Raw genomic sequence first — 12,966 nt, 5'->3', positions numbered from 1 at the left:
CCCAGCAGAGTCGCCAGCTGTAGCAACCTGCCCTAAAAATTAAAGGTTTTTAGAGTCGCCACCTATTATGAAGGGCGAATAGGAAACCCTACGCAGTTAAGAGATTCGGGGTAAGTTATTATAATCAGGTTGAGGGAAGGTGTTAGGCACCCTCAACCCTTTCCTATTGGCTTTGAATCTAAGGGTCAAGTTTTATGGCTAAAATGTTCAGGTTTAATAACTAAGAAAATGAATAAGGGAAAATTGAGATTTTAGGGAGGGGGACTCGCCTTGGTTATCCAAGTGCCTACGTATCTCCTTAGGAAGAATCAGAGTCAACGTAGTTCGGGCACAGGGTTGTACGCCTTAGAATTGATTATGGAGGTGTTTGAAGTTGTTTTAAAGGCTTTTTGAATGGCCTGTCGTAGTTTGTGATTTGAACGGCATTTTGAATTGCCTAGGATAAAAATCCGTAGTGTCGTGGTTTAGTGTGTTTTTAGTGTTTGGGCGTACAACCCTGATTTGATATGGCACCGTTAGATGTGATGATCAATAGATTTGATCAGTATAGCTAACGGATTAATTGGGCATTGCTGGTTACTCAGATCGATAGATTCGATCGTCGCGGGCAGCAAATTAAATGTGTCTTAATTTTATATTTTATTGCTTTATTCAGATATTTGATCAGTACGACATAGAGCGTCGACTAATTCGAAGGCGGGATGAAATAGATATTCATCCGTCATTTATCCGTAAAAGGGAGGTTAGAATTGATGTTTTTATTATTGGATTTGATTAATTAAATTAATCGATTGTTAATCATTGCGACCAATAGGTTTAGTCGAAACGAGTAACAAATTAAATCCAAAAAAACTTCGGCCAATGGGATTGGGCGAACCCTAATGGACGAATAAACCTTTCTAGGGTTTTTGTGATTTTTATAGTTAAAATTAATTAAATTAATTAACTCGAATAATCGAGTAATCAAAATAATCAGAAAAATATAATTCTAAACCCTAATCCTAATTATAGCATTAATCCTAATTGAATAATCTAAAGATAATTAATTAAATTTAACATTTAATCTAATTAGGAAAACAAAATAAAAACAGTAAAAAAAACAAATAAAACAAAAACCGGGGCCTAATTGCGTGTGGCTGTATCCTGAGGGTCCATGGTGGACCTGCGTTTCCTGAGCCATTGGATGGATCCCCCTGTAAGTCCAGTGGTAGCAGCATGAGGACCTATGGTACGCACGCATGGGGCTGTACGCATGAGATTCCTTAGTTTGTTAGGAATAAAAATTAAATGGCAGAGGTGGGAATCGAACCCCTCCCACTGCGTATAAAAGCTCCTTAGGCGCATCACTTCTTCCACCAAGGCATTTTCAAACTGCTGCTATTAATGCTATTCACAAACAATATATACAAAAAACGAATAAAGAAATTAAATAAAAAAAATTACGCAGAATGCGTGCTCCCCCACGGATCTTCTTCTTCATTGGTTTTTTCCAGAATATGAACAAGCTTTTACCTACAGTTTTGTGCGTCACTACAGGCCCTGTAAAATTCAAATAACACCATACACAATGGAAAATACCGGATGAAGCAACGATTTGACTCGGTTAATCCTCACGAACACAACGATGGATCTCGTTTAATCTAATTTCTCCTATATCAAGAAACCCCAATTCAAAACTTACAACCTTATCAATGGCGGATTCCCTATTTTGCATTGAAACACAAATTAAACTACGCAGAAAGTTTCAAATCATCATTCTAAGCACAAAAACACTACCAAAACGCGTTTACCATACATGAATCATCATAATCAAAAAATAAAAATTTTGCAAACCGTGTAGCTTGGCTGGACCGATTCTTGATGCTTCTGGACCCGATAATGATCGGGATATCTTCAAGAAGCACCCAGGGACTGATTGGAATACTCAAAACCCTTTGAACTAGCCTGAAATCTCGAATCTGAATTCAAGTTTTCCTTGAATTTTTTAATTCGTTTCTTTTTGTTCTTCAAAGTCTTTTGCAGCGGCCTCCAATCCTCCCCCTTTGCCTCTGAATTAATTTAGATACTTATAGGTACTGCATTAGGTTAACATATTTCGATAAAAATCTTGCTTTGAATGCCAAATATTTTGATTAGAAATCATCATCCAAAACTTCCTTTTTTCCTTCAATCTCCTCTTGCTTGGTTCATATATTTCCAAAGTTGGCTCTTTTTTTTTTCTATAAAAGAGATACTGATATTTTTTATTTGTTTTTACTTCTAAAAATTAAAAACTAAGATCCTAAAACTAGATACAATGACTAAACACTTTTTTTTTATAATAATAATATAATAATATAATAACACTAATAATGTTAAACTAATTATCCTAATAAAAAAAATATAAATGATAATAAAAATGAGTAAAAAACTATACTATAAAAAAAATGATAACAAAAAATAAATTAAAAAAAAACCCTTAGAATGAGATAGATTGGACCAAGCGAATGGGCCTAAATACCTGCTAATTACATATCTCCATTTAATAAAAGGTTTTATAAGAGGTCAGGTTTATCAATTGATATGTTAAACCCCATAGCCCTTAATTTTAACACTTTTAGTAAATTAAAGAATGCGAGTGGTGTCGGGTAAATTTTAGGGTATGACAGCAGCCATTTCGACTAACTCATGTTCAGGAATTTGTGTGAAACATCTAGCTTTCAATAACCTAAAACGGTTTAGATAATCATCGACTGTTTCAGTACCCTTTCGCTTAACTCCAGCTAATTCTTTTAGACTAATCTTCGACTTTCCCATATAAAATTGTTCATGGAACAATCGTTCTAACTGGTTCCATGAAAACAAAGATTGTGGGGGTAAGGTCGTGAACCAAGTAAACGCATTTTTTGTTAAAGAACTTGGGAAATATTTCATCTTTAAATTCTCATTGTTTGCTAATTCTCCAGCCTCTGTTTGGAACCTAGCAATATGTTCGACTGTCGATTCGCTAGTTTCACCAGCAAATTTGGTAAATTTTGGAATTTTCCAACCCCTAGGCAATTCTGTCTACCTTACGTACTCTGACAATGGGGAAACAAAATTTGGTCTATGCAAACCTACATTTATTCCATTCTGAACTAAGATTTGTTCGACTACATTCGAGATATTATTGTGTCCAACATTGACATCTTGCTGGATATTTCTAAGAACCTGATCAGCATCTTGATGCCTTTGTACTACTCTAGGGATTTCTTGTTCAATTTGGTCCCCATTTCAACTACTCTAACATTCGACCCTTGTGGAGTCGAAAGGTTTAGTTGTGGGGGCGCTCCAAAGAAATTTGCTATTCTGACCATTTGTCTAGCCAATATTTCATAACTTTGGATCGTATTGTCTATCATGGGAGTAAAAACAGTTCCCATTTGTTGAGTAAGGGCATTCACCATTTCATGATTACTTTCGTCTATTTGTTGTCGAATTGACAACATTGACGTAGTACTTAAAGATGGCAAAGCCTGGTTATTGTAACCTATGCCCATAGGTCGACCCCCTGGATTTGATGTGCTTGTTGCCATCATGCTGTCGGAATACAATGAAGGATTTGTGTGTAAACCTTGCATCATAGACGTAGGCATTCCAAACTGAGGGTTAAAACCTGGTGGAGGTATCATTCCTTGAAATGGCGGTCGTAATGGGTTAAATGGTGACCGTACATTCATTGGTGACGATGCCAATGTTGCTGCCGTCGATCCACCAATATTTGTTGTTCTAACTGGGGATTAATTTGCGGCATTTTGTGATGTTGTTCCGGTTAGAACAACTCCTTGATTTCCAGAAAGGTCAGAATCATTTGTATTAACTTCAGACATGTTAGTTAATTTTTGACCACTTCTTAGTATCATACATAACTATCACACAAATAAATATTAAACAAACAGCAATTGACGTGTCCCACTTGGCGTGCCAATTTGTTTACCCAGAAATATGGTAAACAAGCGCTAGTTTCCTTTTTAAAGGTTACTTTTGCGGAATCAACTAGAATATTCCAGGACTAATTGCTTTAATTTGTTTATTACATGTATCTGGTTTGTATTAAATGCAGCAATAACGTTAAAGTAAAAGTAAACGCTGAAATTAAAGGCTTTTAAAATAACTAAAAGTAATAGAAAGCATTAAATGTGCACTGAAAATGAAATATAACATAAAATGATTGCATAAATTAGACTGGTACACATACGCACATTCCAAAGTTGCACTCGTCACTCATTTTGCACAGAGATTTGAGTTTACTTGTGTTTTGTAGAAAATGCGGACCCTAAACTGTTCCTATTGAACTTGCTTAAATAGTAAAAATAAAATAACTACTACTAACGGTCGACTGATTATCAATCAACACGTGTCTTCGACATGCAATATCTTCAACTGTGAGACTTCCACGTGTCCTGTGAAAAACTGCCAGAAAACTGCTTGAAACTGCCTCTTGACTTCTGATGCTCTCCGACTTCAGAGCTATACTTAAACAAAACGTCTAAGTTTTGTTGTTTGTTCTAGTCGAACATGCATGGTGTATTGACTAATTCTAGTCGAACCTTGGCAATGATGATTTATTGGTAGTCGAACGTCAATCTTGACTAAACAAAACTATTTAATCAGACTCTTCGCCTTAGATTCTTTAATAATCTCACCTGTCTTAGAAATCACTTACCATTATTTAGCAAGTCGAAATCCTAGGGTAACACACTGCTTGAAACCGTTTTGAGGCTTTGTATAATTTCTACTTTGTTTTCCTTCTTCGGATAGTCAAGTTCATCAAACAATAATACTTATGTTTGCATCTTTATACGTTTAAATGTTGCGCCTGACTTATCATTCGTTGTCCTTAGTTGTCATCATCAAAAGTTGATGTCTTGATTGAATATCTATTTCCTTCAAAATAAATTTCCACAATATTTCCAAAATTTTACCTTATTAAGTACACTGACTGACTTCAACATTAAAGTGTTACTCTTTTGTATACTTTAATCATCAGATAACCATTACCATTACACTTAAAAGCTTCTCAAAAGTAGTCATATCAATCTAACATATATTCTCTATTTTTATATTACAAATATTGACATAATTACAATCCTACCTAACTTAATATACAAATTTTATTTACAAGCTATCATCTCTTTAGGACAAGCCAAACAAAAGAGAGAAAAAAAATAATTAATTAAATACTAAAGTAGAATATTTGATAAGTATCAGCTACAATACTGAAGCAAAATATTATAGAAAATGGAAATGAATATAGAAAGAAAAACTAGTGACATATAAGATAATATAAAGAGATATCAACCGGCCTTGCACGCTACAAGAAAATTCCCTACGGTGACTTTTATGATGAAAAATCTATGAATAATGAATCACAAGATCATATAGAAAAACAAAAATATTCCAAGAATTCAAAAATGGTTACCATAAAAGCTTCTTACACTGTCACACCAAACGAAGCAACTCCTAATGGTTATTTATGGCTCTCTGATTTAGATCAAGTTGTGCGCCTAAGTCACACACCACTTGTTTTCATTTACAAACCAAAACAAAACCAAAAAAACAGAATCATTGAAACCTTAAAAAACTCTCTCAGCAAGGTTCTTGTTTATTACTATCCTATAGCTGGTCGATATTGTTATACAAAAGGTGGTCGGGTTGAACTGAATCTCAATGCAAAAGGAGCTGTTTTGACAGAAGCTGAAACATCAAAAACAGTTGATGAATATGGTGACTTTTCACCTTCTGACTCTACAAAAGAGCTTATTCCAAAAATCGATTATGGTCAACCCATGGAGGAAATTCCATTGCTTGTTGTTCAAGTTACAAGATTCTCAAACAAAGATGAAAGCTTTGTATTTGCTATTGGAGTTGCTTACTCTCACCCTTTATCTGATGGTGCTGGTTTTTCGAACTTCTTGAATTCATGGGCCAAAAAAGCAAGAGGTGAAACATTAAATTCTAATGAAATACCCTTTTTAGATAGAAAGCTTCTCAAATTCTTACACACTCCTTTAGAACCGCTTTTCGAACACATAGAGTTAAAGCCACCACCACTCATTCTTGGAAGATCTGACGCAAATATTGAAAGAAAAAAGAGTATAACAGCTGAATTGTTGAAACTCACGGCAGAAGAAGTTGAAAAGTTGAAGAAAAAGGCTAATGAGTTTGGTATTCCAAAAGGGTCAAGACCTTATAGTAGCTTTGAAGCAATTAGTGCACATATATGGAAAAGTGCATCTAAGGCGCGTGATCTAGAAGAGAATCAACAAAGTGTTGTTAGATTCAATGTTGAAATTAGAAATAGAATAAGTCCAAATCTTTCTAAGAATTATTATGGGAATGCTTTGATTCAAACTTCAGCAAAAGGGTTTACCGGAGAAATCACATCAAAGCCTTTGAGTTATGTTGCAATGAAGATAAGAGAAGCAAATGAGTTGATAACAAATGAGTATATAAGATCACAGATTGATGTTATTAGAGGTTTTGAGCATTTGGATGATGCAAGGAGGTTGTTTATAGGTGGAGAAGGTAAGAATGCTACATATTTTGGGAATCCTAATCTTCGGATAACAAGTTGGTTGAATTTTCCTGCATATAAAGTTGATTTTGGGTGGGGAAAACCATTTTACTTTGGTATTGGACATGTCTCTCCAGATGATAGGGGAATTATTCTATTGAGTCCTGATGGGGATGGTTCTGTTATTGTGTGTATGCATTTTCAAGTTGATTTGATGGAGCTTTTCAAGAAGATTTTCTATGAGGATTTATATGGGTTGTTCACATCAGCAAGATTGTGAATTTGTGATAATGAAGATTAGTGTGTATGCTTTACATGTCATCTTTTATGTACGTTACTTAATAATGTCTTTTTTATGATAATGAGGATTTGTTTGTATGATTTATATGTCATCTTTTATATACTTTACTTTGTTCAAATAATGTGTTATTTATACATTTAAGTTGAATTGAGGAATGCAATTTCTTAGAAAAATATTTGTTCTCTTTTCTTTTGTTCTTTGAATAAGAGGATCCTTTGTTTGATGTTGATCGTTCAAAGACTGAATACGTTCTTTCAAAAGATTGAATCGAAGTTGTATGATAGGAGCAAGATGATGACGATGATTCTTCTGTTTGGATTTGTTCATATCTAAGCAGTCGAATCAACTCGTTCATTTTCTCTATTCTTTCTTTCTTGTTTTTTCTTAAAATTCATAATGGCTTCCATCTATAGATTTAGGAAATTTCTTTACCCACCTCCTATCCTTCTTAAACACCTCTGGCGAATTTACCAAAATACCCCTTGTTTCGGAAATGAATTTCCGAAAACGTACTTTTTATTGAAAAAAAAGGTGTTTTCGAAAATGCACTTCCGAAAACACGAAAAAAAGGTGTTTTCGGAGATGCATTTCCGAAAACACCCCCTTTTTGAGTTTTCGGAGATACATTTCCGAAACACCCCTTTTTTGAGTTTTCTGAGTTTTCGGAGATGCATTTCCGAAATATTCCAAGACCTAATTGGTCTTGGAATGTTTCGGAGATACACATCCGAAAGAATTCAATAATTATTAAAAAATTAAAATCAAGGTGAATCAATACAATTAATAGGTATAAAATCAAGGTGAATCAATAAAATGAAGGTGAATCAATAAAATCTAGGTGAATCAAAATTTCCTAAATAGTTTTAAAGTTAAAAATTATTTTACTAACTTATATAAATCAAAAACATACATTTTAATTTCATAAGTAAATTTTGAATTATATAGAGTTAAATATAAAATTTATTCATTAAATAAAATTAAGACAAAATCTTTTTTTAATTTTTTTAAACTAAATAAAAAAATTATAACTCATTTTTAATTATGAATCAGAATAGAAATATATAAATATATAATAATAATTATTAATTTTGTAAGTGAAATATATAAATATATAATATATAAATATATAATAATTATTATAAATTAAAACACTATTTTTTTAATTTTTATAATTATTATATAAATATATAAATATATTTATAATTAATATATAATAACTATTATATAAATTTATAAATATATAAATATATAATAATTTTTATAAATATATAATAATTATTATATAAATATATAAATTAAAACACTCATTTTTTTAATTTTTTTTGTAAATATATAATAATTATTGTAAATATATAAATAAAAAATTATAACTCATTTTATAAGTGAAATTATTTTAATTTTTTTAATTAAAATTATTTTAAATTTTAAAATATGAATCAGAATATAAATATATAATAATTATTATTCATAACTCATAAATTATATCAAAATATATAATTATTATTATTCATTACTCATAAATTATATCAAATTTATGATATATGAATTAATTAATATCCTAAAATTAATTTTTGGGATTTTTAGATTTTTTTTTTGTTTTTTCGGAGATGCATCTCCGAATTAATCAAAATCTCAATTTTTGGGATTTTTCGGAAATGCAATTCCGAAGTATGGCCGAAGCAGAGTAAAATGGGGTTTTCGCTGGGGTGACCCCTATAGGGAGGTGGGTAAAGAAAAAATCTAGATTTAAGAGTTGGATTAATTTTCGAATTTTTAATTCATAGATATTTGTTAGTGAAACAATTTTTATCATGGGTTCCTATATTTCTAAAAATAAAAGAGCATCCAAGACTAGTGTCTACATCTTCTTCTTTGTTTCGTGTGTTCATCTTCTCTAGTTTGATACTTGGAGACACTTCATATATCTTTTTTAGAGTATCCCAAATTTCTTTGGTTGTTTTACAATGACGAACAGAGAAAAAAGTACTATCATCTAAAAACAATCTTATGAAATTCCTGATTTTAAGATTTATGTATATCTTTCTCTTTTATTCTTCTGTCCAAAGAGAATAGAGTTTATCTATTACTTCATCATCTATTAGATGAAAAGGGTAAATCAGACCTTTTACAATTGTTTCCCAAAATTTATGATCTAGGCTTTTAAGAAAAAGTTTGAATTCAGCTTGCCAAATATAAAATTCAACAAGAATGATACAAGATCTTAACATAATGTGTTAGTAACTAGTGTATATAGTCATGTTCATTTATCAGTTTGCAGATGAATTTAAATTATTTATTGAAAACTCGTTACATATCAAAACAACAGCATAAGAAAGAATGCATCTAAATAAAGAAAATAAATAAAATTGTAACCTTGTTATTACGTGTTATGGAAAATCACCAAAGGCCAAAGTTACATAATATATCTTATTCCATCATGGAACAATATTCTCCTTAGGCTCAACTAGTGTTAATGTTTGTGAATGAACATTCTCAACATCATCACAATATCCTTCTAATGTATAAGTCTCTAAATTAGTGAATCCAAGTGAAGCAACAACTTTAGGCCAACAATCATGTCCAATAATCCTAATTGCCTTGCAGCATTCATTGCCTAAGTAGGTTTCACCATTTATGAAAAATGTTATAATCTCACCACTACATGCTTGTAGCTTGAAAAGTGATTCCCAACAATTTGAAGGCTCTGTGCCATTCACCTTCAATCTTGCTTCAAGGCTCGGCAAGTTGGAAGGGTTTGAGAGTTTTCTGGACTCCACTATAGATGTTGATGATATGAGTGAGATGATCACAAGGGCTACAAGAACAAAAAGTTTGTGCATGGAAGCCATTGTAGTATTAGAAGAGAAATATTATGGTATATAAATTTTATGGATTTCTTTGAGAAAAGTTGTTAAGGGTTTGTATATATAATAGTAGTTAGCTAAGGGGGTTTAGTTTGTAACAGATCAATGAGAAGATGAAGGGTGTGGAAATAATTGTGCAATTGTAACATACTTCATTAAACTAATGAATAGGAAAGGATGAGATTCTTAATGGTGTAATATTTCTAGAAGTTAAATGCCAATTATTGACTCGAATCTATTTGTTTCTTGCCTGTTCTATTTGTCTCCTTTTTAATAAATGAAACATGTATATGTGGCCGAATCAATAATAATAATAATAATAATAATAATAATAATAATAATAATAATAATAATAATAATAATAATAATAATAATAATAATAATAATAATAATAATAGTAATATTATTATTATTATTATACTTTTTTTTACTCAATAATATTCTACTCATTCATTTTTAAAACCAAAAATTAAACTATTACATCAAAATAAAATAAAAAGTAATAATAATAATAATAATAATAATAATAATAATAATAATAATAATAATAATAATAATAATAATAATAATAATAATAATAATAATAATAATAAAGAAATTAAACAATATTATTAGCTACATTGTCTACTACTATTTCATATAGCTTTGAGCTATTTCCATAATTTTTAAACTCTAATCCTTGAATTATAATTTCGGATACTATAATGTTTAGAAAACTTGGTTCATATTCCTCTTGATTTCATTGGTGGCTAATATAAGTTTGCTTTTTCCCCTTTGACGCTTTTGATAGTAGATAATTATAAGGGTGGCATTTGAATCTATTAAAACAAAATTCATCTAATTTATCTAAAAAAATTACATTCAATTCATTCATCTAATAAAAAACAAGTTAGTGAATTGTCTATCCTTTAATATACATGGATGATCCAATCCATCCAAAACATTTTAATGATTTGTTGAATTATTTTTACTTTATACTTTAAATCTATTAAATTATTCTTAAAAAATAATAAAAAAATATTTTTTGAAAAAACAAAAATTTGAATTTTTCGGAAATAAAAAAAATCGAGTTTTTTGGAAAAACAAAATCTCGAGATTGATTTTTCGGAAACGTGAAAAATTGAGTTTTTCAGAAATACAAAAAAACAAAGTTTTCACAAAACACGAAAAAATTGAGTTTTTTTGAAATACAAAAAATCAAGTTTTTTTGAAACAAAATGAAAAAATCGAGTTTTTGAAAACACGAAAAAATTGAGTTTTTTTGAAATACAAAAAAATCGAAGTTTTTGGAAGAAATTAAAATTTAGGTATTCGGAAACACGAAAAGTTGAGTTTTTCGAAAATAAGAAAAAATTGAATTTTTTTGAAAAAAAATGAAAAATTGAGTTTTGGAAACGCGAAAATATCAAGTTTTTCAGAAATACAAAAAATAAGGTCTTTTCCGGAAAACTAAAAAAATTGAGTTTTTTTAGAAAAAAAGGAAAAAAAATTGAGGTTATCTTTTGAAAAAACAAAACAATCGAGTTTTTGGGAAAATGAGGTTTTTTTCGAAAAAACGTGATTAAAACGAAAAAATCATGTTTTTTTCGAAAAACTCTCACCTATATAAAAAATCGTATTTTTTCGAAAATACGGAAATTCAAAATTTTTTTCGTGATGATGAAAAACCGATTTTTAAAAAATAAAATCAAGTTTTTTCTGAAATATCGATTTTATTTTGAAAACGTAAAAAAATATTATTGCAAAATATATGAATATATTTAAATTGTGGAGGGATATTCTTACTCCAAGAGTAAGTTTAAAATACTTACTCCACATCTTGACCATTAATTCTTGCAAATCTAATGGTTAAGATAATAAGTGATAGTTTTCTCTCTACACATTTAATTACTTATCATTTCTAGACATTGGATTAAAAATAATTAATGGTCAAGATGTGGAGTAAGTCTTTTAAACTTACTCTTGGAGTAAGAATATCCCTCCTCATTTAAATTAATTTTTTGAATTGATGGATATACATTCATTAAAATAATATTAATGGATGGATTGGATGCAATTTTTACTTAATGGATGGATAGAATATTTTTAAAGAAGTTTTAATAGATTGTTAATGGACTACTGAATTGTTTTGAATCAAATTCATATCCATCCAATTTGCCACTCCTAAATAATTATAATAATTGACATTTTATATCAATTATGTGTTTCAATGATACGTAGGATTTTATGGAACTTATATTTTATTGAGTATTTAGTTTGAAACTGGAGTTTTTTTTTAATAAAGAAGTCAATTTAGTTTCTTTTCTTTACTTCAATGCATATAAATATAATATAGTTTTATGATTGGGTAATCTGCACAAGTAACATGCGCATATCTCATTTGATTCAATTGTTAAAACTAAATTATAGGTTTATTTAACTTTAAATCCTCTTTTAATTTTTTATTTTCTTTATGGTTTAGTATATGCATCATCACCTTCAACATCAGAATCCAGCTTGTCGTCTCAGCAGGTGTGACTGCAGACTTGCAATTTGTCAGCTCGAATCTCTTTGGAAGCTCAAGTTCATACTTCAGCTGATGCATAATAATACCCTTCTTAGAGTATAAAACCTCCATCCCTAGAAAGTATACGAACTTTCCTAGGTCATTCATGTCAAATTCATTCATCAGCACCTTCTTGAACTTGACTATCTCATTAGAATAACTTCCAGTCAACAATATGTCATCAACATAGAGACACACCAGAATCATATTGCCTCCAAAAATATGCTGAACATAAACGCCATATTCTATCTCACATTTCTGATAACCCAGCCTCTTGAAAAATGAATCAATCTTCAAATTCCAAGCTCTAGACACTTGCTTCAATCCATACAAAGCTTTAAGCAACTTGTACACTATCCATTCCTGATTCATTTTCACAAATCCAAGAGGTTGTGACACATAAATTTCTTCCTGTAAAGGACCGTTCAGAAATACAGATTTAACATCCAGACGTATCGTATACTAATTCTTATTAGCAGCTATAGCACTCACCAACCTGATTGTTTCATGTCTAGCTACGGGTGCTAACATCTCAATGTAATCTAGCCTAGGTTTTTGAAGAAAACCTCTAGTTACAAACCTCACTTTGTGTTTCCCATTTGATCCATCTGACTTCAATTTCACCTTGAAAACTCATGTGACGCTGATTACTTTCTTCTTTTTTGGAAGCTCAGTCAACTCATAAGTCTTGTTTCTTTCTATAGCCTCAAGTTATTCTTTC

General features: G+C 30.4%; 2 protein-coding genes across 2 annotated transcripts; one reads left to right on the top strand and one right to left on the bottom strand.

The window, feature by feature from the left end:
* Window positions 1–5,390: 5,390 nt before the first annotated feature.
* Window positions 5,391–6,896, top strand: LOC131642417 (hydroxycinnamoyl-CoA:piscidic acid hydroxycinnamoyltransferase-like). Its single transcript, XM_058912663.1, has one exon. It carries the CDS (start codon window positions 5,433–5,435, stop codon window positions 6,813–6,815), a length of 1,383 nt encoding a protein of 460 aa, XP_058768646.1. The 5' UTR covers window positions 5,391–5,432; the 3' UTR covers window positions 6,816–6,896.
* A 2,375-nt stretch (window positions 6,897–9,271) lies between these two features.
* LOC131642419 (egg cell-secreted protein 1.2-like) lies at window positions 9,272–9,685 on the bottom strand. The gene has a single exon (XM_058912666.1). It carries the CDS (start codon window positions 9,683–9,685, stop codon window positions 9,272–9,274), a length of 414 nt encoding a protein of 137 aa, XP_058768649.1.
* Window positions 9,686–12,966: the final 3,281 nt, after the last annotated feature.

Source organism: Vicia villosa, unplaced genomic scaffold (genome assembly GCF_029867415.1).
Source record: "Vicia villosa cultivar HV-30 ecotype Madison, WI unplaced genomic scaffold, Vvil1.0 ctg.004988F_1_1, whole genome shotgun sequence".
In the NCBI taxonomy this organism is placed as follows: Eukaryota; Viridiplantae; Streptophyta; class Magnoliopsida; order Fabales; family Fabaceae; genus Vicia; species Vicia villosa.
Note: the sequence above shows the minus strand (reverse complement) of the source record. Positions and strands in the feature narration are given on the sequence as shown.